General features: G+C 39.0%; 3 protein-coding genes and 1 long non-coding RNA gene across 9 annotated transcripts in view; 2 read left to right on the top strand and 2 right to left on the bottom strand.

The window, feature by feature from the left end:
- The window catches only part of LOC129773052 (zinc finger protein Xfin-like), a 173188-nt gene that overhangs the window by 8112 nt on the left and 140171 nt on the right, over positions 1 to 24905 (top strand). The window lies entirely within an intron of this gene.
- LOC129780491 (uncharacterized) lies at positions 5901 to 8586 on the bottom strand. Of its 4 annotated transcripts, none has more exons than XM_055788813.1 (5): positions 8483 to 8586; positions 7116 to 7867; positions 6581 to 7048; positions 6353 to 6523; positions 5901 to 6294 (listed from the first exon to the last, which is right to left on the bottom strand). In XM_055788813.1, the coding sequence occupies exons 2-5, from the start codon at positions 7496 to 7498 to the stop codon at positions 6003 to 6005; spliced, it is 1314 nt and encodes a 437-aa protein (XP_055644788.1). In that variant the 5' UTR covers positions 7499 to 7867; positions 8483 to 8586; the 3' UTR covers positions 5901 to 6002. The 4 variants fall into 4 exon arrangements, with proteins under 4 accessions (XP_055644788.1, XP_055644787.1, XP_055644789.1 ...); XM_055788812.1 differs by lacking the exon at positions 8483 to 8586 and adding an exon at positions 8024 to 8315; XM_055788815.1 differs by lacking the exon at positions 8483 to 8586 and adding an exon at positions 8024 to 8332 and having other exon boundaries at positions 6161 to 6294; positions 6357 to 6523.
- LOC129780496 (uncharacterized) lies at positions 8214 to 10412 on the top strand. Its single transcript, XR_008743941.1, has 3 exons — positions 8214 to 8364; positions 9143 to 9234; positions 9338 to 10412. It is a non-coding gene; the product is annotated as an uncharacterized LOC129780496 (long non-coding RNA).
- Positions 19687 to 22524, bottom strand: LOC129780486 (zinc finger protein ZFP2-like). Of its 3 annotated transcripts, none has more exons than XM_055788806.1 (7): positions 22409 to 22524; positions 22102 to 22255; positions 20641 to 22033; positions 20503 to 20586; positions 20363 to 20446; positions 20028 to 20301; positions 19687 to 19954 (listed from the first exon to the last, which is right to left on the bottom strand). In XM_055788806.1, exons 2-7 carry the CDS (start codon positions 22225 to 22227, stop codon positions 19945 to 19947), a joined length of 1971 nt encoding a protein of 656 aa, XP_055644781.1. In that variant the 5' UTR covers positions 22228 to 22255; positions 22409 to 22524; the 3' UTR covers positions 19687 to 19944. The 3 variants fall into 3 exon arrangements, with proteins under 3 accessions (XP_055644781.1, XP_055644780.1, XP_055644779.1); XM_055788805.1 differs by having other exon boundaries at positions 22320 to 22490; XM_055788804.1 differs by having other exon boundaries at positions 19688 to 19954; positions 22312 to 22490.

The raw sequence follows: 24905 nt of genomic DNA on the forward strand, positions 1-24905 counted from the left end.
ACTACGCCAGATCGCCTCCACAAACAACAAGTGTGAAAATGTAAACATCTGTCATCGAGATCGATAATGTAGTTTATGCAAATAAGTACATCAATAATTTGACCTAGTACGACTGTAAATTGAAAATACGACGAATGGATCGTTCGAAAACAATGATGGGATTTGCGTACGTATCCTATTCGTTCGAAAACTAGAATAAGGGTGATTATTTTCAATGTTCACCCTGACTAGAAGTTTTTAGAATACTTTCATCTATCACACATACCATTTTTTGCATGAAAAAACAACAGTATGCGTTGTTTGTTACCGCTACCGGATTAAATGATAATAATATAGTTCCATAGTAGATATTTTATGATATATATAAAGCCTACATAGAGTGTTTTGAACATATTAAACAGTAAGTAAAAGATTCAAAAATAAACATCGAACAGTTTGGGTATCAAGAAACCACAATACTCGTCATACTCTATATCCCTTTATGGTCATGCAAGGTGTCGTCAGTGCACTCTGTAGTCATTATTTGTTGGTTTTTAATGCTTCTTGCGCATTGACAATTCGCTAAAAATTTGTGATGGCAAATTTTTACTTTACACAGAAACAGGTAAGCGATCTACTCATATGTTTTATATATGATAAGCTGTTTCGTAGGATTTCTTCATTGTTGCTACAGTTCCTGTTGTTATTGTTGCACATGCTTTTGCTAGGTGTACCACTCAGTATGGTGTTATTACCGCTGCCTCCAACAATGAATTCTCGAAAGTATAAAATATAGTATTATCCTGGTTCAAAGGTCCGACTGGTAATGCTAAAAGTGAAATGTATTCTGAATATCATTTTATAATTTGAGTTTCCTGCCATACTATTTTCCAAAAATTATCTGCGCTGTTTAGCCCCAATCTTCACACTCAGTTCCTCATAGCTCTCTTCAATAAAATGATTCGAGCAAACACCATATTTTTTGGTCTGGACACCAGGTATCAGGCAATAACAAAACAAACAACCCCTGCTCTACAAACGGTATTTCCCTTCATATTAAAGTGACGATGATTCTAGTGTACATATATATACACACCTGTCGAAAAGTGTCCGCTTAAATACTAGTTTACATTTACTTTCCTTAACTCTACACAAAACGCCTAATGTATATTACTGGGCGGAGAATCACGGCGGTAAAAATGGAAAGAGAAAGAATGAGGATGAGTGGAAGTTATTACGCTTTGCCTTCAGGCTTCCGCCTTGCTTGGGCAAGCGCAACTTAAGTGGGTCATGAATAAAAACGACCGACTCTTGCAACTTGTGACGAAGCGTACACATGTTGGTACAAGTGTGGTGTTTGGTTACAACATGGGCAATGTTTTCCGGATAAGTCATAAAGCGGGTGATTCATACTTTATGACATGCATATGGATATGAATTTGGGATGTTTGTTAACTGCATTTCACTGAGTGAGAAATGAGATAATTTGAATTGTGATAATAGGTTTGAATGTGGGAAAGGAATAAGGGATTCACGCTACACACATAGATATACACCTTGGTACCAACCAAATGTAAATATTGATATTTATATCCGCCAAAAATGAAAGAACTCTACCAGTCTACCTAATAAAACATTCCATTGAAACTCGTGTACTGGAATAGGATATTTTGCTCGTCTCGACAGTGACTGAAGCCGAGACGAAACGAGAAGAATTGCTCGTCTCGTTTTCTGGAATAGGGCCCTATTATTCCATTATTCCGGAAGATCTTCTATGTATTCTACTTCTTGCATCCCGTAGTTTTCGGATTTATTCCTTTATGAACCATATAAACTTCCTTCCCATTCCGAGTTATTTCCAGACATTCGTTGGAAAGCTACAGGCATTGCGCGCCTTTTTCAGTATATGCTAAATAGTTAAAGCGTAAACAACATAGGTTTTTAGCCACGTCGAATTTCGTACCAACGAATGTTTTTGCGGGGAGTGTTACTTCATGTGGAAGTTTATGGTGACCATGCTCCAACTGAGCGAACGTGTCAGACGCGTAGCGAATTCGTTTTTAAAACTGAGTCAGTGCCAAACTGACTCTGTAATAAAAAAACGTTTTCAGTTTCACGAATGCGGTGGTTTGTTGGTGTGCGTTATAGCGAATTCGTTTTTGTTCAGTTTCAACCCCAGTGCCGCACTAACTGCTGTCAAAACGTTTTTTTATTCACTCAGTTTCGCACTCAGTGTCGCACTAGTTCGCCCCGAAAGCTGTTAGTTTCGCACTGAGATGTTTCACGGGTTGGCACTCGGGTTCACCAATACAACTATACTGAACTGTCAAGTTCCGAATATTGTTTTGGAAAATCTAAAAATAAAGACTATGAAAATGGAAAACCTGCTGCTTTTGCTTTTGTATTATTGGAATCGTAATCCAATTCGGATTCTGATTTTGAAGAGTAGAGTAGACGGCATTAAGCTACGTGTGCTTTCATTGGGAGGTGAAAATAATGATGGATATTCAGGTGGAATAAACCTGCTTTCAAAATCAAAATTATGAATGAAAATTTACCTTCACGTATCGAATATTTATTTTATGTGATTAAATAAAAGTTTTTTTCCGATATCGCAGAATATTGAACGAAAACTGTGTCTAATGATGGTTTTATATTATAATAGTAATTATTTGTGGAACAAACAGGAAATGCATCGGCAAATGGTTAAGTGAGTGTCAGAACTACATGTGTTAGGTAATCAAACAATATTAAGTAAAAATTTTCATTCAAACTTTTATATGTTTACACTGCACTTGGCCCTTCTGATCTGATGGAGAACAATTTACCTCTCAAGCACTGATATCACCACCAGACGTCGACACTGTACATTTGCCGTCGTAAATATAATCAAATCAGACTATATAACGCACACCAACAAACCACCGCATTCGTGAAACTGAAAACGTTTTTTTATTACAGAGTCAGTTTGGCACTGACTCAGTTTTAAAAACGAATTCGCTGTTATATAGTCTGATTTGTTTATATTTGCGACGACAAATGTACAGTGTCGACGTCTGGTGGCGATATTAGTGCTTGGGAGGTAAATTATTCTCTATCAGATCAGAAGGGCCAAGTGCAGTGTAAAAATATAAAAGTTTGAATGAAAATATGAAGTAAAAATTGTTTGATTACCTAACACATGTAGTTCTGACACTCACTTAACCATTTGTCGATGCATTTCCTGTTTGTTCCACAAATAACTACTATTATAATATAAAATCATCATTAAACACAGTTTTCGTTCAATATGTTTCGGCAATATCGGAAAAACCCTCTTATTTCATCACATAAAATAAATATTTGATACGTTAAAGTAAATTTTCATTCATAATTTTGATTTTGAAAGCAGGTTTATTCCACCTGAATATCCATCGTTATTTTCGCCTCCCAATGGAAGCATGCGTAGCTTAATGCCGTCTACTCGAATATACTCTTCAAAATCAGAATCCGGATTGGATTACGATTCCAATAATACAAAAGCAAAAGCAGCATGTTTTCCATTTTCATAGTCTTTATTCTTAGATTTTCCAAAACAATACTCGGAACTTGACAGTTCAGTATAGTTGTGTTGGTGAACCCGAGTGCCAATCCGTGAAATATCTCAGTGCGAAACTAACAGCTTTCGGGCGAACCTAGTGCGACACTGAGTGCGAAAATGAGTGAATAAAAAAACGTTTTGACAGCAGTTAGTGCGGCACTGGGGTTGAAACTGAACAAAAACGAATTCGCTAGTGGTTTGCACGGTTTAAAAGTGGTAATTTTGACTTGGAAGACGAAGAACTTTCCGGACCGCCAAAAAAGTTTGAAGATGAAGAATTGGAGGCTTTACCCGATCAAGATTCGTCACAAACGCAACAAGAACTTGCAGATACACTTGGAGTAGCTCAGCAAACCATATCCGATCGTTTAAAAGCAATCGCAATGATCCGAACGATAGAACATTGGGTGTCGTATGAATTGAAGCCACGAGACGTCGAACGCCGTTTTCACGTGCGACCAGCTGCTCCAACGGCATAAAAGAAAGGGTTTTTTGCATCGAATTGTTACTGGCGATGAAAAGTGGGTCCATTACGACAAACCTAAACGTCGGGTTACGTATGGATACCCCGGCCATGTATCAACATTGTAACAAAGGCGTGTTACACCCTAACTGTCCGCATGGACTCGCTTAGTCCTCTCAGGGTCGGCTCAATCACAGCCGGTAAGATTAACGCGAAAAGGGGAAACACACGTGGATTGAATTTTTCGACGGCTTTTATTGAAAGAATCCTAATGTCTCTACTTCCCTAGCTCGTTTACAATTTACTCACAGGTGTTTGGTGTAGTGTGTCCATTTTATTGGATTCCTCGTGTCGAGACAGACTCACCACGCTAGTTATGGGGTACAGACTACGGGGCGTTGCTGATTAATGTGCGATTCACATAGAGCATTACGGAAAAGAACGTCCACGTTTCGTCGACGTCTCCATGAATTCACACATGCAGTCAATGCTTGCAGCAGCACCATCGCGTCAAATGTCAAACGAATGATTTATTTAATTTTATCCATAGTGTCGACACCTACAATACTTTCAAATTGCAATGCCCTTTTCCGAATCAGCATGCCTAGAATAAGTTCTAATTTTGGAAAAAAATCAGTGAAAATCATTGAATTATATTTTAAAATGCTTAAAAACCTGTAATCCCAGCCATTTTTCAATAATAATAGTATAAACACTGTTTTTCTCGGCTAGTCACGGATGATCTTGACTTATAAATTTGAAACTGGGAGATATATTGGCATAAAAAATGCAACCAAAATCAAAACAAAAGCCGAGACACAGCCGAGAATAATTGACGTAACGCGACGTGACGTAACGTGGATGTTGTATGTGAATCGCACTTAATGGTCAGCTGCATCCCAATAGGAAGTATCCCGCGTCGGGCACACGTACAGTGTATTGGAGACTACATCCCGATCAAGGCGCCTAGAAGTATATCCCAAGGCGCCTAGAAGTATATACTAAGGTGGGCCAACTTGCTAAAACCACTCTTCAGCCATCTTGGAAGTCTACTGTGTTTTGTTTGTAAACAAAACACAATACGCTATTGCCGCAGCTCGCTCCTGATCAGTCTGTCTCTTTCACGCTACAAGCAAATAATTCCCCTTCTACTTTCTTCCGTGCTGTTTTCATATACCGCTCCCCTATCCAACTTAGTGACGAAACGGCCTCACCTAGTACCATAGACCCGTCTTGGTATATCCTAAGGTGGGCCAACTTGCTAAAACCACTCTTCAGCCATCTTGGAAGTCTACTGTGTTTTGTTAGTAAACAAAACACAATATGCTAGTGCCGAAGTTCGCTCGTGATCAGTCTGTCTCTTTCACGCTACAGGCAAATAATTTCCCTTCTGCTTTCTTCCGTACTGTTTTCATATACCGCTCCCCTATCCAAGTTAGTGACGAAACGGCCTCACCTTAGGATATACTTCTATGCGCCTTGATCCCGATAATGACAATAAACTGTAATACTAACCTAGAGCCAACCGAGAGTAATCGATTACAAATTACTAACATAGCTAATAAGAAATATTGTCAAAATATTGTACTCCCGGCCCTGTCAAGCTTACGCTTATGAGCAACGATCAGCAACGATCTTTATTGCAGTGCCATTATCGTTCAAAAGAATTGCGCATATTTCGATGATCTATGGTTTGTTTAAAAACTAGTCTTTCTCAAATATTAAGCATTACTCTACCACCCCTGTTAAGTGACCTCTCGTAATCTACCTGAGCGAAGACTGTAGAAATATAAGGGAACGAATGAATTCGATGGTTTCAACCATATTTTTGTTATGACGATTTTGCGAGAGTAACAGAACCCTGACTGAAGTCAGTAATTAAGCGCGTGAATTTTAGCATTTTATTAGAATATAAATATCCGTTTGGGTAAAATTTGTCAGAAACTAATAAAACAATACATGGTTAAACAAAACATTACATCAATAAGATGAGGAAGATGAAGAATAATCATATTCTTCTTCACTGTTCTCGTCACTGTTGTTTTCCAGCATGAAGTCCAGTACATACTTGAGATCCACTTGCAGTGGACAAATTTTGATTTTCATCTCTAAATAATCTCCCATGTTGTGTGTGAAACCATATTCCTCCAGTTTATCCCATCGTGTTTGAAAATTGAACACATTCTTCTGATTTGCTTGGAAAACTCTTTCGTAGTGCAGACGTTTCTCACACTCTGTGTTGGGATGAGTCATTGTTAGCTCGATGTCGTATCTGCAATGTGATTTGAAATTATTATCCTGACCAATGAACATCCTACATAATGTCCTACATGCCCGGTGGTCCGTCAACGAGTGTCAGCTGGAATTCCGCAAACCTGTGCTTGCCATGTAAACCAAACGACCACGATGATAGCATTTTGTCTGTGAATTTTTTCAGATAGTTTTCATCCCAGTCCACACCGCTAAATTCCATAATGCGATATTCAAATGTTTCGCTCTCGCTGCAAGACAAAGCGTCGATACTTTCAACGCAAAAGTCAAACAAAAATGAAACATACCCTTTCAGCAGCTGAATGCGTCGTGCGTGTTTGTTCAATAAAATTTGCTGGATTGTGACCTTCGCTTTGTAATTGGCTGGCCGAATCGTATATCTAAAACTCAAATCTATTCTGCCTCTAGGCAATTCTTTGATGTCGATTAAATTTTCCACCCCAATAAAATCCACGACGGATTTTTTCACTCTGTAAGCCAGGGGTTGGAAGTTGCGTAACTCCACCACAACCTCGTAAAAACCAGGTTCACCGTAAAGCATCTCGACCCAAACATGCATCTTTTTAGAACTACCTTGCTCTCGATATCCATTGGGATATACTCGCATTCGCCAGATGAATCCCATTTCATCGGTCACACGCTCTGAGCAGACATGTTCCAGTTTGCATCGATGAATGTTTCGCAAGGTGAAAGTTCCCTCAACTGCCTTCGGTAAACCTTCAACAGGTTCCACCCGGCCTACCGGAATTTCTGTACTGAAAATATTATAATATATATACACACAAACATTTCTCCTACCAAATATTTAGTGTAATGAAGTACCATTCCACCTCCTCTTCCAATTCCAGCTCAGGCGTCCCCGATTCTGTCACAGATTCTGACTCATCCACCGGGGGCGAATACCCGCCATTCAAATCAAGGCTTCCCATTTCGATACCCAACTGCTCCATGTCGTCGAAGCAGCGCAACTTGATCAGTGCGTTGAGATGGGTTTTACTACATTTGGCACACTTGTTCCGTCTGGATGCATCGGTTGCCAGCAAACAATCCCGGATGCAGTCGAAGCAATACATCGCCGAGCAGGAAGGGCAAATGTGGGTGTTTTGCGGAAATTTTACGCAAATAGCACATTGGAAATTGGCGAGCAGTTGTTCCAATATTTCCTTGTTCGATTGTTGATTCGAACAACTCGACGATTGTGCCATTTTGGTTCGATTTTTCAAAACAAAAAATTTTGGCACACTTGATGATAAACAATGCACGTATAACAATAACGTAAACACTTTAGCACGGAACTTTTGTATCCGGGTATGACGGCGTAACTTTTTATAATTGAAACAGTGTTCTAACGAAAAGACAAATAAACGAATTTACATTTTCTTTCAATTTTATGCTTGTTTTTGAATTGTAATATCCGCTGTCTGTTTTATTTTCATGATCTCATAATTGTGTCACAATTCGCGTTGACGGCAGCAAGCTTCGTGTTCAATTGGTGTGAAGCCAAAATGTTGTAGGTTTTCGAGGCGGAGTATACACATTTTTACAATAAAAAATATAAATGAAAATTAACATTTCTGTAACAAAAAAGTTCTATGTTGTAGAGTACTATGTCTTTCGATATCGAAAAAAACGTAAATTGTGTTTAATAATGATTTTATATTATGATAATTAAATTTTAGTTGAAATTTAGAGACTCATTAAAAAGGCTGTTGAGATAGGGTCAAGACTACCTGTTTGAAACATTTGGAGAACATTAAGTGATTATTCTCATTCAAATTTTAACAATTTGAAACTGCATTCGGGCATACTAATCTGATAGAGAACATCTTTTCTTCACGCCAACTCAAAACTTTGGTAGATTCGACACTGTGCCACGGCGTTTTAATACGGTGGGCCAATACACTAATAGCGAATTCGTTTTTGAATGAGTTAGTTCCAAACTGACTCTGTAATAAAAAAAAACCTTTTCGGGTTCACGAATGAAACGGTTTGTTATATAGTCCGATTTGTTTATATTTGCGATGACAAATGTGCAGTGTCGACGTCTGATAGCGATATTAGTGCTTGGAAGGTAAATTATAATCTATCAGATCAGAAGAACCAAGTGCAGTGTAAAATTATAAAAGTTTGAATGAGAATTTCTACTTCATGTTGTTTGATCGCCTAACAGATGTGATTCTGACACTCACTTAACCATTTGTCGATGCATTGCCTGTTTGTTCCACAAATAATTATCATTGTAATATAAACTCATCATCAGACACAGTTTTCGTTTAATATTTTTTTGCAAATTCTCTTATTATCTCATTTCATCACATAAAATACATATTCGATAAATAAAATAATGTAGTAGTATAGGTAAAATCAAGACGCCTAGAAATATATCCTAAGGTGGGCCAACTTGCTAAAATCACCCTTCAGCCATCTTGGAAGTCTACTGTGTTTTGTTTGTAAACAAAACACAATACGCTAGTGCCGAAGCTCGCTCGTGATCAGCCTGTCTCTTTCACGCTACAGGCAAATAATTCCCCTTCTGCTTCCTTCAGTACTGTTTTCATATACCGCTCCCCTAACCAAGTTAGTGACGAAACGGCCTCACCTTAGGATATACTTCTAGGCGCCTTGGCTAAACCACGATAGATACAATACGGTAGCGCAACTTATGAAAAAGGCCTTTCAGCCATCTTGGAATTTGTATGTAAACAATTTGCAATATTTTGCAATATCTTTTTTTGCTCTTTGTGTGTGGAATTGTATTGGTGGGAATAAGAGCATTGAAAAGTTGAAAGGTATATCTTTTACGGTTAAAGTTAGGTTTGTAATATACTCTATCTTATTATATGTTTCAGCTCAAGAGAATAAATCGACTTTCGGTGTCGGTCGGTGATGGAGGTATTTTTCCCGCGTTTTGCAGTTAGAGACGTCGGTTAATTATTCGATTGTAAGGTTTCTGGAATTTCAAGTTTTCCTATATCTAATATTCTTTGTTTCTGTGTTCTTGGTTAACAAAAACCTAATGCCTTTTTTTGATGGGACATAAAAAGATTATATAAAAGGATTTCTAGGAACTTCCTGCGACTTGTTTTATCGTCGATATTGTTCAGCTCATATATTATAGAAAAAAAACCCAAGCTGTAACTGTAGAAATAACCATAAGCTACCAATTAATTTATAATTTACAGTTTACAATTCTTCCGCAAGTGCAATTATTTCACAAGTGTGTATATGCGTGACCATTATATTTAGTGAACAACTATACGAATGTCAAACATTTGTACTTTACTTTTGCACGTATGAATCTAACGACGAATATATCCACGAATAATATATGAATCCGTTCAATCCGGTGACAAAAGGACTAAAATCAAATAAGAATAGTCCGAAAATGATATTATGCATTATGTTTAATAAATATTCCACGCCACTAACATTAATTTATACATTTCATTGAACAATATTCTAAAATAGGAAAAAAAGTCACTTGTCCAAAAAAGTTACTCCTGTACGCGCGTCGGTGTCTCAGACCGAAGGTGGTGAAAAAGTGATATACGTCCCCTTCGTACCAACTTATACGATACGCTAAACGATGACGAACAATGAATGACGAAGCTAAAGAGAATCGCAATGTCGTAGTGTTGATGTTTTCTGAGAAATGAACGAATTATTGATTTCTTGGTCTCTCAGACCTATGCGCGAGTATAGGAGTGTTAACCGTCATGGTGTTTCGTCGAAATTCATCGGATATGCTAAATCATGTACGGAGGAACCATAAAAATGATTCCCTGGTGGTAGAGGAGACCGGGAAGAAGAATTCAGGGTCTGCAGGAGTAAAATGCGGACTTAAAGAAGGTGGTCTCAGCTCCCGTTCTAAAATAGTAGTATTCAAATTCAGAGTGCCGAGGAAAATATACCATACTAGTGGTCAATGATTCTATAAATGTACCTCTTCTGTACTAGTAGCTATAATGACCAAGCAGGAATATTCAAACAAATCAGCTATTTCAACAACATACATAGAACAGGTAATTTTAAACAGAAAAAAATTTATGTTGGTAAAATAATAATGTTGTGCATCATTCTCATGGTGTGCTTTTTTCTCAATCGTCCTCAAATGAAATAGTAAATTTATCAATATACTAAAATACCACCTCATTCAAAAACAATTATTCTGCACCATGTTTATTTCAAAATTATATTTAATGTAACTTTTAAAATTATGACATCATACTTTTTTATTATAAATATGTCTGTTCTTTTTGATTACAAGAAATAAATATTCGCTCGGTCAATCAAATACTGAAAAACAATTATTCGAATGAATCGAATATTCAAAAATGACCCCACGATTAATCGTCAATTGTCAATAAACGCAAAATTTAGACATCTCTATTTGCAGTCAAATCCCTTTCCACAATCCTCTGTATATTTATACCGTTTCCCCTCGCGCACTTATTGACGACACGGTCACACCTTTATTCCACACATCTTGGGCTAAACCAAGGTGCCTAGAAGTATATCCTAAGGTGGGCCAACTTGCTAAAAGAACTCTTCAGCCATCTTGGAAGTCTACTGTGTTTTGTTAGTAAACAAAACACAATACGCTTGTTCCGAAGCTCGCTCCTAATCAGTCTGTCTCTTTCACGCTTCAAGCGAATAATTCCCCTTCTGCTTTCTTCCGTACTGTTTTCATATACCGCTCCCCTAACCAACTTAGTGACGAAACGGCCTCACCTTAGCATATACTTCTAGGCGCCTTGGGCTAAACCACTCTTCAGCGATCTTGGAAGTCTACTCCATTTTGTTTGCAAACTAAACACAATACGCTAGTGCCAAAGCTCGCTCGTGATCAGTCTGTCTCTTTCACACTACAGGCAAATAATCCCCCTTCTTCGTACTGTTTTCATATACCGTTCCCCTAACCAAGGTGTTACGGACCCAGATAGCGGGGCCGGCAATAACAAATGCAAATGTAAAAATGAAACGCAACAGGCGCATTTGTATGTAAACCAATACCAGCGAAAAGGGACTGTTTCTCTTTCCATCTTTAGCTTCCAGAAGATAAGAGTGCGCATGATTTATGGAACTCAAAATATGTAGAGCTTGAATGATATGAGAAGAGGCACATAGCAATTATCAATAAACAAACCCAAGTGGGCTATGTTAGACTCAGCTTGGACGAACGGTAAATACGTTCGAAAAGTCTAGGTCCTTTCTTAACCAGATGTTGATAAGAAAGATGGAAAAATAACATGTTGCACTTGTTTGTTTAGGTTCCCGTGCGTTAGGCAAAATTTAATTGCTTTATCGCATGAGCGCGAATAGGACAAAGAATAGGAATAGAAAATTCCTGCGCTGGTAGATAAGATAAGAACCGCACGAACCAAAGCGGGTAGGATTTGTATGTAACAAATAATCAGGCAGTAAATATTTTATTGGACCCTCTAGGTGAGGGCAAAGGACCGCAAAACGAGCGGATAGAATTAGGTAGGTAAACCGACACCACTCGGTTGTCTGAGTAGGGAAGGGAGATCCTTTTTCTCCCTCACAAACTTAGGCTGGGTAAGAATTTCGGATATATAAACTCGGTATTCTTGCTCAGCAAGTTCCATTCTTTGTGTGGACACCGACTGGACAACATCGTTGCTGGACGGGCTGGACGGCGAGGGATCGAGTGCCTTTCTCAAGGCAAGAGGGCGGAGGTGGTAGCGCTGGAGTAGAATAGAGTAGAGTTTTCAAAGGGCCTTTCTCAAGGCTAGAGACGAATGAACTGCAAAAGTTTAAAGTCTCTATAATACAATACCTTCCTTCCTTCAGCAAGTTAGTTCAATTCAGAAATCAGTTCAACAAGTTCAATTCGTTCTAATTTCCGAAATCATTTCCAAACGTTGGCAACAGGCGCCACGCATTGCAAGTAGAGACGTCGGTTAATCGTTCGATTAATTCAAATAATCGAATATCGGAAATTATAATCGATCAACTTTGTATCGAATAATTTGAAATCAAAATATGAATACATCGTATAATTGTCACTGTAATTGCGATTAATGAAAGAAAGAATCTTTCTCAAGGTTAATGCATTTTTAGACTAAGAATTAGGCTATATAATGTCTTCCATCCAACATTTTTATCCAACCATCTAACATCGACAACCCGATAGACCACGCGACCAGAATGACAACGTGAAACGTGATTATTTAAAAAAATAAATGTTCGTTCGGTTAATCGAATATTGAAAGACAATTATTCGAATGAATCGAATATTGAAAAATGCCCCAACGATTAATCGATAATCGAATGAATGAAAAAATTAGACATCACTAATTGCAAAAGGGTAAATATAATATACACTGAGAGAAATAATTAGTAAATATAACGAATTTTTTGGTAAATACTATACTACCAATCTATAGTCATTTTCGACCGTACTAATAAACACATATGTCAAGCAGAACCATGATTCGGAAGCCCAATATCGGCTACATTTTCTCGCCGAAAATGCACGTATCAGAATTATATCCTTATTATACCTCCGTATTGCCTTATGGGAACAATGAAAATGGTTAATACGCGCTTTTTTCACCAATTTTCAGATATGACAATATCCAAGCTTACTAATGTTATCGAGTAAAATATACTAATCTCTGGTAGGGATGCGGGTTTGTTGACAATATGTACAAAAAATTTGTACATTCTACTAATTTTGCATTACCAAATGTATTTAGTAGTTTTCGACCGAGGATTTTTCTAAGGGTATAATAGACTGTTGACTATCAGATTAATCGGCCGTAAGGCAGTTTTCAATTGCTAAAATTTGCATGAATTTTTTTTTCTTGGCGTGATTTACCTACTAGAAGTATGTTGTTGTGACCCTGATTTAAACTATTTTCTATGAATTTTCAGATATTCTTACCAAAACTTACCATTTTTTTTTATCTTCGCTTCTTTTTCGTCGGCCTATTTTCCGCCACTTTAGTGCCAATCACCGACATCAGGGAGGCGACTCCACCTGTTCCTACCTATCAGACTCAACAACTCATGAGCCGGGCCAACTTCTTTTACTTCCCCTCCGAAGGAAGACGTAACCAGAGATTTTTCGCCTCAGAAAATCCCAACGACGCCAGCTGGGATTGAACCCAGGCCGATCGGATTGTGAGGCTGTTACGCTAACCATACAACCACTGGCGCCGTCAAAACTTACCATTATAATATAAAATTATCTTTAGAACACAATTTTTGTATGATATTTTTTCACTACTTGCAAGCAAAAGTAATTTTCATTTACATAGAGTATTATATTGATTTGGGAAAAACAATTGTCATTCATAATTTTTATTTTCAAGTTGTGTTCATTTCTTCTGTAAAGCCATATTGTCATGCCTACTCCCCCATTTCGTAATACGAAGCTCAATGCCGTCAACGCGGATTAGTTGATGATGTTAGAGTAGCGCGATGATACTTGGGAGGGGCGAATTCGGAACCATACGAGTCAACTCAGTTACATGTGTTTGTCGATGCAGGTGAAGAGGCCTATGGATGCGTGGCTTACTTCCGGTTAATTGACGAAGAAGTTATTCGTTGTGCGTTCATTAAAGTAAAAGCAAAGGTGGAACCGTTACAGTATCTATCCATACCACGGGAAGAATTGGAGGCTGCTGTATTGGGAGCACGTTTGTCTAAAATAATCCGAGATAATCATTCAATAGTAATCAAACGAATATGTTTTTGGGCTGACTCAAATGCTGTTTTTCCTGGGTGAGAACAGAACAGAGAAAATATAAGCCATTTGTGGCTCACCGTATAGGAAAGATTCTGAGCCTCACAAACCCTGACGACTGGTGCTGGGTTCCTACAAAATTCAACATCGCCGATGATATTACAAAATAGGGAAAGGAAACAGAGTTAAAGTCGGATAGTCGATGGTTCCGGGGACCAGAGTTTTTATATCATTCAGAGGAACACTGGCCGGAACAGAAACAAACCGCGACAGACATAGTGAAAGAACTACAAGCAAGTGTACTGTTAAATGAGATTGTATTACCCAAAGGATTGGTTCAACGGATACAGCACATATCTCGATGGAACGTTTTGGTTCGTACATTGGCGACAGCAATCCGATTCGTCTCTAATTAAGGAATGCGTCGAGTTAAAGGAATGCCTATTGAGGCATTGTCTTCTTCAAAACGATTAAACGGTAGAATACAAATGCCTGCCGTCGAAGTACCGCTACGGCAGGAGGAATACCTGGCGGCCGAAAATTGTTGCACAGAGTGAAGAATTCTCATACGCTGTTAATGTTCTTATGAAAAACAAAGAACAGAGAGAAGTAATTCAACTAGAACGATCGGATAAATTGTATCAACCGTTGTTAGATGAGTTTGCAATTGTCAGAATGGGTAGGACAGGAAGGACAGAGCGAGCAGAATATACGACATTCTATGCGCGCCATTCTTCCAAAAGAGCACATGGTAGCTTCAAAACTGGTAGAGTATTATCACAGATTGTGCGGTCATGGAAGCAGGGAAACAGTCGTCAACGAATTTCGTCAACGGTTTTACATCCCTTGTCTTCGATCGATAGTCAGAAAGGTTATGAAAAACTGTCAGTGGTGCACGATCCAAAAAACCAAACCTGCAACGCCACGCATGGCGCCCCTTCCAGAACGACGGTTGGCGGCCCGAATGGATCCATTTTCTTGCGTCGGGATCGATTCGGTCCTTTAGAAGTTTCCATCGGACGACGAAAGGAAAAAAGATGGGTGGCATTATTCACGTGTATGACGGTACGTGCAATTCATTTGGAGGTGACATACAGCCAGACGACGGAGTCGTGTAAAGTGGCGATCAGAAGGTTTGTGAAACGACGTGGCAGTCCTATCGAAATCTTGTCGGATAACGGGACGAATTTCGTATGAGCGAGTAGAGAGTTGGCATCGGAGATTCGTAAAATCAATGTCGATTGTGCCGATACATTTACAAGTGCTCACACTCGATGGAACTTCAATCCACCGTCTGCACCGCATATGGAAGACCCAGAAGCAATTACGCCGAATTATTTCCTGCGGGGACGCTCATCGAGAATTCAGGTAGATATGGCGAACGCATTGAGGAGTGGATACAACCGTGAACAATACTTAAGTGACGCAAAGTGGTTTATAGAATACCGACAGATATTACTACGAGATTTGGTGTTCATTGTAAACGGAAATAAGCGAAATACTTGGAAGCGTGGAGTGGTAACTAAGGTCTTCCCGGGAGCTGATGGAAGAGTTCGTTCAGCTTCTGTACGTACAAAAGCTGGTATGAAAACGAGACCATCAACGAGTCTGGCAGTACTGGAAGTATAGAGGTAAATCCGGTAGTGATCCTGATTAGGATCTCTACCAGGGTTGTAGCGCTGCACTGATTTTAGTATTGTTGAGCCCCTCGTTTCTATGAGTATGAACGTCAGTTTCAACACAACTCCCGTGTGTAGAATCTGAGTGTCTTTTCATATGTGTATGTTTCGGATGAACTGCAAAGCGAATGCTTTTCCCCTTTCCGATTTCACTGCTAGCTATAATTGAGTGCCAGATGTAACCCGACGGCTCAATTTAGCCAAGACACGTCTCAGAAAATGTCTTAGACACTCGTGTGAGTTTTTTCTAAGAAATTCACGTTTCCTTAACCGGAAGAGTTTTTGGCGGGTTTTCTTGGTATTTGAATTCGGAATCCGGCGAGCGACTCGATTTAAGCTGCGCTCGGGAGAATAAAGATAATCGCCCGAAAATGTTTGAAAAGTGGACAGATGTAGGCAAGGGGGTTGAGGGTAAGACTACGTATTATTAATATCGTTAATAATTGCGTAGTTCCGGTCCTTTTGATCATTGCGCTGATCTGAGGACTTCGAAGAAATATTCTTCCATTTCAACTTGGCCCGTGGAAGAGGCAGCAGTGTGTAGTTCCGTTTGTGAAATCGCGAGTAGTTCAAAAGGTAGTTGGTACTTTTCACGCCATAGTTAGTGTAGCTCATTTGTGTTTTTTTTTCTTTGTTTGTTCTTTTTCTTTTGTTTTTTAGTGAGCGCAGTTAGCTCAATTTTAAATTTAAAATTTACTCCTCCAGTGCGTAAAAGTTCAAATTCAATTGGAGGTAAGCATTGGCTTTTTTTTTTTGCAAAATGTGGCTTTATGGTAAATGGCTTGTGTGTGCGCTTTTTTATGTGTTGTTTCTAGGTGGCACCACTTCTGACCCCACGGCTACGTTGGAATTGGCCCTCTCCGTCAACACGAGGGCCCCAGCAAAATTCTCGCGCTCCCGGCGGCTCGTCATCAGCGGAAGTTCATCGCTCTTCGCCGCCGTACCACGTAAATCCATGGTAGTGAGTACCCATTTTTATTTTCCTTTTAACATGCGCATGTAGGGAAATAATACTCAACACGCTAATAATGAGAGGTGCGCTATAGAGCGCAAGAACAGAAGCAACACCACACAAAAGTACACACACAATAGCCATTGAATGTGAGTGAATGGAGAAGCCATAGCAGTATGACTAGAAAGTCAACCTCCATTATCAAATCTTTTTGAATGTGCCTTTAGTGTAGTGAGCTAATTGCTATGTCTGCAAATCCAATGATTTGATGTTCGAGTCTGGAGTTAGATAAAATTTTTCTGTTATGTTATAAATGAGTTGAATTAGTTTTTTGTCGTCACGCTGTTTTCCTGTAATAAATGTTGAGTTGAATATTTTATAGTCTGAGTTATTTACTGGCTAGCGGTGTGGCCTAAGTACCGGCAACTGATTTTTTTGTTGTTGTAAAGGTCTTGAGTCTGCAAAGAGACTCCTTTTTGTTGCAGTTAGTTGAACTCCTACGCTCCGAAGCGAGCTTCGTTGTGGACAATATTTTCGCTCATTGGTCCGCTCATTGGCTCATTGGTGAGGAAAATTTGCTGAAATTTGTGGTCTGGGGATCGGCCCACGCACTCTCGGGCTTTAATCTTGTCCTCTGGACAAGCGGTGTTCGGGTTCACTTTACAGCGCAGCTCAAATTGAGAAACAAACCGGGTTTTGGGGGAAGAAAGAAAAAGACGGGTGGGTAATGTCGGGGACATAACCGGAGTGACGTAGGACTATGCAAAGGGGACAGCTTTTGTTAAATATATATTTTAAATATATTGTTTTATTTTCTTCACCTACGTGAATACCTACCTATCTACCTGAAAAATGGATTAGTTTACTGTTTACTCTTTATGAATATGTTAATGGTTCTGAAAAGAACCTTTGGTGTTGTGTTTTTGTTATCACTCGATATTCCCATCTTGTTCGGCTAAACCTTCCTGTTTAGCGATTTGTTGTCACTCGCCACAGCTTTCACAGTTGGAAAATTTCTTCCCATCCAGCTTGTGACATATTTTACAGTATATTACATTCAATGACACGTCGCATTACCACTACTCAGTGTCGGATTGGAGGTAATTTTAACCTGTAATTGAACATTTGCGATGACAGTGGTACAGTGTCGACTTTTAATGTGGGATCATAATTTGGATCTCTATGTTTACAAAAATGTCCAACTAAATAAGTCACATTACATGTCCGTCCAATAAGCTAAATGTCGAACTAATTGTAGATTACTGTACTTTCAATCTGGAAACAATTTAAGAATTGGTGAAAATTGAATAATCAGGAAAGTCCCCAACTATCAATAAGCTCAGAACAACTGCCAAATTCACATACTCATCAAATCCTGGCAAACAAATTATGAAAACATCAATTTGTGTTTTATTATTATTTTGGATAATGTTTTAGAAAGCATTGAACTTTATTTCCTAAACTCTTTTTTGGAAGGTTTAATGGCCCTGAAAAGCGCCTTGTTTTATGGAATGGTTCCAATTTAGAAAACTTAGTACTCGTGGTTTTGAAAAAAACCATTTCGAACGCCCTCGATGCCGCCTTGTTCTGGATTTGCCACCAAAGCAGTTTGTATAAAGAACAAACTTTTTTCTTCTGCTACCTGATGCCGTTTTGCGATTGCGTTTGCCACTCGCCATTCGCTGCAACTGCCTGTTGTCTTGATGTCCGCCGAACCGAATGTGTTATGTTCCGAATGCAGGTTTTCTTATCGTCGCGAGCAGCTTTGCCAGCCAACTCGATCACTCCGGCGGCCGAAACTATATAACGCCGGCTAGGTGGACTGGTACACAGGTACTAACGCGCTCGACCTAGCTACCTTTTCCGGTGCAATTGGCGGATACACCTACGGGAAATTGCAGACCACCACGGTTCGAGCGGGATTTTGCCTTTCCCTTCACTTTTCCTCCTTTGCCATATCCAACCATGGCTGCTTGTGTTGGTTTGTTGATGTGAGGTGATGCGAAACGATGTGGTGTACGGTTCGGATGAGAATGATCGTTACGGCAGCGGAGAGGGGATTTTTAAGCTGACTGGCTGGCTCGAGAATTACGCATGTGTGAGACTGCGACCAATGTTTCCCTCATTTTTTTCTTTTTCCTTTCCAATCGTGCTTCATTCTATTTCGCTGCTGCTCTGGTTGCCCGTTTTGGTCGGTACGATTTGAGGAGCACAAAATGGACCAATCAAAAATGGGCACATAGTGTATTTGGACAATGCTTGATATTTCACAATTATTCAATTATTTATCTCAAGAAAAATGAAATGTTATTCGTTATGATAGATGCGTAGATATATTTCCTATCAATTGATGCAAAAACCTTTGCGATCTATTGAGAAATGCTCGAGTTATAAGCGTTCCAAATCTTGCATTTTTTCCTACTTGTTCAGTGCCTAGATTTCCATTTCACCCCCTATATCTTCCGGTTAGACGTAGTCCTACGTCAAAAACCCGCCCTGGGAGTTCGATTCTCATTGGCCGGGCAACCAAAAACACGGCGGTTGGCCTCCCTTACGGGAGTGGCGCTTAAGCCAACTGCTTGACTGCGCAGAGCCCCGGTTAGGAAGGACTCACACGCCTAGAAGGCGTGTCGGGTTACAGGGTTTACGGCCGGGGGATTTTTTGTGTCCAACGTTCAGTGTATGCAAGATACCAATCAGATACAGTGAACTCTGTAGTTAACGGAGATAAATACAGGAGTAGGAGCTGACATATATGTTTACGTTTTGAGAACGAAAAGATATTGGCGAATAAAAGGTTGAATTAAGTTGTAGAATTGAAAATAGAATTGGATACTTTTGATATAGAAACGAGAAATTAAAGAGAAAACTAAAATGTAAGTGGAAATTGAAATTTATACTGCTTATAGTAAATAGAAATATAATTCTAGCTTTGAGTGCTACAAACAACAGTACTTCAAGGATTGTTTTTTCACGACCGAAACAATAATACTTGTCATGGTAGAATAACTTACATGAGCCTGTTTGAATACAAATGATTGTTCCTTAATCTACTCAAGGCTCTTGAACTAGAGCTAGATCCAGTGTCTTTGATGAACCTTCTAGATAGCACGCTCCACGATGCTTTAGCGTGATGACGTTTAATTTGCAGAACCGTAGTGCTCTGCATTGGATGGATTTTCCGCTCGCTTGGATTGAAGAGACGGAATCTCATCTTTTCCACAAAGCTTGATCGAAGTTCCTAAACCTTTTGCGGTAGCCACTGAGTTGATACTTTTTGACCCAAAAATTGCCAGATTGGGCTTTTTATGGAATTCTTTTAAGTCATGCCAGATACATTTTTATCAATATCATTATAATTTTCTATATTCAATAATAAATTAACTCACATAGTTGAGTGCAAACCTACGCTTAGATTTTCCGGATTTTGGAAAAACATATTACTGGGACCAGGTAGTACGGGTGTGGATTCTACTGGAGCATGCAGCGGGAGAGGAGATGTCATTGTGGACTCTCCCACTAGCAATTGGGAAGATGCTACCAATGATGAAGCGGTGTCTGAAGTAGTTCTACTCTCCGCTGGATGTGACTCTAGATGTCTCCGGAGAGCTGCTCTCTGACTGAAAGTACGATTGCATATTTCGCACCGGTATGGTTTAATGCCTGAAACGATGGAATGTCGCAGAAGTTTATCGATCATTGCAAAAAAGAACGGTCACCTAACCTGTATGGGTACTTTCGTGATCAAGTTGAAATCCCCTTCGTATGAAAGTTTTTTCACAGTAACTGCATTTGTATGGCTTGATACCTTAAACGGTGATGTAGATGTTATACATTTTTCAAATTTTAAATTTATTATAGTACCTGTGTGTTTACATTCATGCTCCAGTTGCAACCGTTTGATTGTAAAAGTCTTATCGCAATAGCTGCATTTGAACGGCTTGATACCTAAAAGAAACATTTAGCATCACTAAATAGATCAGATGTCAAAGAACCACTTACCCGTATGATTCATCTCGTGTCTTTGACGATTGGTATGGTTTGAAAAAGACATCGGACAATGCCGACAAGGGTACGGCTTCTCCCCGGTATGCCCCCGCATATGATTTACTAGGTAATTTTTCATTTTGAATGATTTATCACAAACTTCACACTGGAAGGGTAGTGGCGCATTGGTGTGTTTATGCTCGTGGATCGTTAGTTGGGCCTTCTGGAAAAATCCGGCACCACACGTGGTACAAACGAAAGGTTTCTCATTGGAATGGCTTCTTTTGTGAACCTTTAATGAATTTTTGCTCGAAAAATTCTTCTGACAAACGTCACACGGAAATGGTTTCTGGTTGAAGTGATTCAATTCGTGATTAGCAAGCACATCTTTCGTTCGGAATTTGAGCCCACATGTAGTGCATTGATGGATTAGTGGTTTCGAGTTTCGCTTCCGGTGGCGACGGAGCAATCGTTCCGATGGAAACCTCTTGAAGCAAACTGGACACTCCACCGGTTTCAGGGTTGAATCTTCCAACTCATAAGCACGTTTATTGATTTTATGGGCTTCATGTCCATGCTGGATTAGCAATTCTTCGGTACTGAAAGGCTTTGAGCAGTTCTGAACGCAACATAAAATTTCACCGTATTCTTGCTTGATTTTCTCCTCAATATTTTTAGGATGTCTTTGGGCGTGCATTCTTCTACCAATGCTATTCATGAAACGCACTTTACATCGAATACATTCGTAGAGTTTTCTAAGAGCCTTAACATTCTTCAGGTGACGATTCAAAGCAGATGCCTTATTAAACTTTCGTTTACAAACTGCACAATGGATGATATCAGTTTTCTTTACGCTATGTCTTTTGTGGATCTCTACATGCGCTTCGAGTTCTTCTAAGCTATCAAAATATTGATAACAACTACAGCATACGAAACTGGTTTCGGGCAATGTGATTGTTTGGAAGATTTGTAACTCTTTTTCACTAAAACTATCGTTATCATTCTCTTCATCCGAATAATCGTCACTTCTAACAGCAACTCTCGATCTGCGTTTTTTCCTAACCACTCTCTCACCAAACTCGGGCATATAGTCATCATCGAGCGTATTTCTTCGAGTCTTTCGTGTCCGTGGTTTCATGATTTCCAACTTCATGGATTCCGAAGATGAATCGAGCCCAAAATCAAAATCTCCCTGGCTAACTTCGCCGGCACTATCCTTGCTTTCGTCCAGCGATTCCGTTTTCACTACTACCACTTCAAATTTAGACTCCTCTTCCGGTGTGTCGTTTTTAAGGTGTCTCCATTTGGTATCTGACTCTTGGACTCTGCACACGAAAGCAACCACCAGCTGCACGTCCTGTACACATGAAGCGCATATTTGATCCGGCAAGCCGTCGTCCTCGGCGAGCTGCAATGGATTTTTATTTCTCGAATCAGCAAAATATCGCACCAATGTTTGACCTGGACAATGAATACCTGTACGTAACAACTTCGTGAGATTGTGTCCGCAATAGTTGAATCATTGAGTTGCGAAAATATGGAGATAAAATGTTCATCTTCCTCTTTCATGCAAATTCGACAGATTTCCATGTTTGTTCTCATCTATTCGATCTTTAGCTTCTTTTCCAATCTATAAAAAAAAATTCCAATTTAATGGGATTTCTTTATTACTGACTGATTTTTCACTTTTTTACTGATTCTAGCTAAATTAGTTTCCTTTTGTGTTCATATTTATGCTCGCCGACTGGCAGTTTTTATTAATTTCTTATTGTATTTTGCTTACTATATGACTGCTCGCAATTTTCATATTTCTTCTTTGGAGAAGCTATTTCAAAACACCATCACGAGCAATATGTACATTTTTTCACGGGTCGTAAACACTGTGAGGTTGACGTCTCAGGGGTTGACACTGTTTTATTATCATTCGGTTCTATTAACACTGTGGTACACGAAATGCTCGGATTTGCAGCACTAATGGTTCCTCATACATATTTATTATACGTGAGAGGCATACTCTGGGCCCTGTTGCATAATCAAAATTTCACTAATAATATTAGTCTTGTAACTTGTAGATTCCTGTTGCATAATGAATGAAGAAGTACAAATCTACAAGTCTAATATTACAAGTTGTATGTATTATTGAATGTTGCATAAACAAAATACAACAGCAAATTAATAGTTTCGACTTGCACTTTTTTCTACAACTTCGAGTAAACCCGTAATTTCATTTACAAATCGGATTTTTTAAATGATCAATTTTAAGTTTGAAGTTTTCGAGTGCGGAAATGTACTGTTTCAACGTTTTAGATGACCCGAGTAACGAAAAAAAGTTGTTTTAATTAATAAAACTGCCAAACAGTGAAAACAAATTTCACTTTTCATCATAAAGCTGATTTTTTGCAGCGCTTCGGATGACTCCAGCGAAGATAAAGGAAATTTTGTGAGTAATTGGTCCTTACATCGAGCTTTCAAACCGTGAAGGCATTCAATACACGCCAACAATTGAGTACAACCTTACATTGGCTCGGCCAAGGAAACCAATCCAATAATACTGGGATATGTTCAAAAATTTACACATCATCAGTGGAAAAAACCATAATATCCATAAACAAACTGTGATTTCACAGAAAAATGAGGTGTTACTAATAAAACAATGAAGCGTTACTAATAAAAAAGTACTAATATTATTAGTGCGATGCATGATTACTATGCAACGCAGATATTGAAATTTGTAGCTTCTAGACTCGTAACTTGTAACTAATATTATTAGACGGATTACTAGAAAAAAATTGGATTTACTATATTCTGATGGTCTTTTTCTGCGATCGATTCAGAGTCCATACAGCTGAACAAATCCAATCCTGATTCGAGCTAACACATCAGGTCCTTCATAATCGGTCGAACCCAAGGGGTCGATATCGACCACTTTGAAACTGTTATAGACGATGAAACATTCGTCAAATTGTCAAATAACTACCAGGACAGAAATTTCATGCTGAGATGTTTTATGTAGCCAAAGGCCATGGAGGTGTTCCCAAGAAATTTTTTTTTTTGCGGACAAGTTCACCGGTTTTCATTGAAACTAACAAGATGAACGTACCATATATCAACGAATGCCTAGAAAACTTGTATTGTTTATGAGATGCCACTGGGTTCCATTAAGTTTGAGCCGGATTTGGCGGGTTGCCACTACAGAAAAAATAGAGGGGTTGTATCCGAGACACGACCGCTTAAGACGTAGAACTACGCAATCTTTTTTTGAAATTTGTTGGTTTATCATTTCAGATATTATTTGCGAATACGTCGAAATTTCATAAATAACTCTCTAGTAAAAAGTTCCGGGGATTTTGAAAAGGTTTAATGGCTTGCGTGGTTTTGTAGAATCATTTCGAGAAGCAACGATTCTTTATTGCCTTTGCGAGAACAATACACTAATTGGTCATATGTCGCAATTTGTTTCTTTATATCAATACACGCATTGCACTGAGTAATTAACCAGATGCATCTTCCGTGCATCGCCATTCAACAAGCATCAAACACGCGTCTAACAACATATGCACACTGTTGCAGCGATAAAAATGAAACATCGCGAGAATGGCCGTTTATGAAAAATCGTTTCTCGACTCTCGGTCAAAACCATCAACAATGCTAGGAGTTTGATGCATCAGAACAGCGCGATGTGCACGAGAGCAAATACTAATGGCAACTAAAAGTATCGAAGGTGTGCTATTCACATGTACAGGAAATGAACAAGTTCTAAGTTTCGTGCAACGAAAACAAGCAACACACACGCAGCCAAAAACTGATGGCTAGAAGCGACCTATAATCATTTGCATTATTTTCTTTTTTGCCTGCTTTGCCATGGGTCGAATGGTTGTATTAATTGCAATGCCAGATGCACTTCAAGTTAAATATCCGCTAGCGTTCGCCGCTCGAGGCGAAAAACATAAAACACAAAACGAGCAGAATAAGCGACCTTTGTTGTTTTAGGCACAGAAAGATTCCGAGAATTTACCTCAGAGAAGATGCAATACTTATACGCTAGAGTTGATGGACAGAACAAATGTATGGGGAAACGGGAATGCTTCCAATTTTGCAATTGCAAAAACAACTCAAACGGAATATAAAATGGAATTTTATCAAGTCTTTCGAAAATTTCGAATCGATCAAAATACAGAATAGGGGTGTTGGTCTTCCGATACTCAAGCCGTAACAACAGTGGTATCACGATAAAGGAGTAATCGTCATCGAGAAAGAGATGAATCTCCAAATTGACCTGC

The sequence above is a fragment of the Toxorhynchites rutilus genome, chromosome 3 (assembly GCF_029784135.1).
Source record: "Toxorhynchites rutilus septentrionalis strain SRP chromosome 3, ASM2978413v1, whole genome shotgun sequence".
NCBI classification, from domain to species: Eukaryota; Metazoa; Arthropoda; class Insecta; order Diptera; family Culicidae; genus Toxorhynchites; species Toxorhynchites rutilus.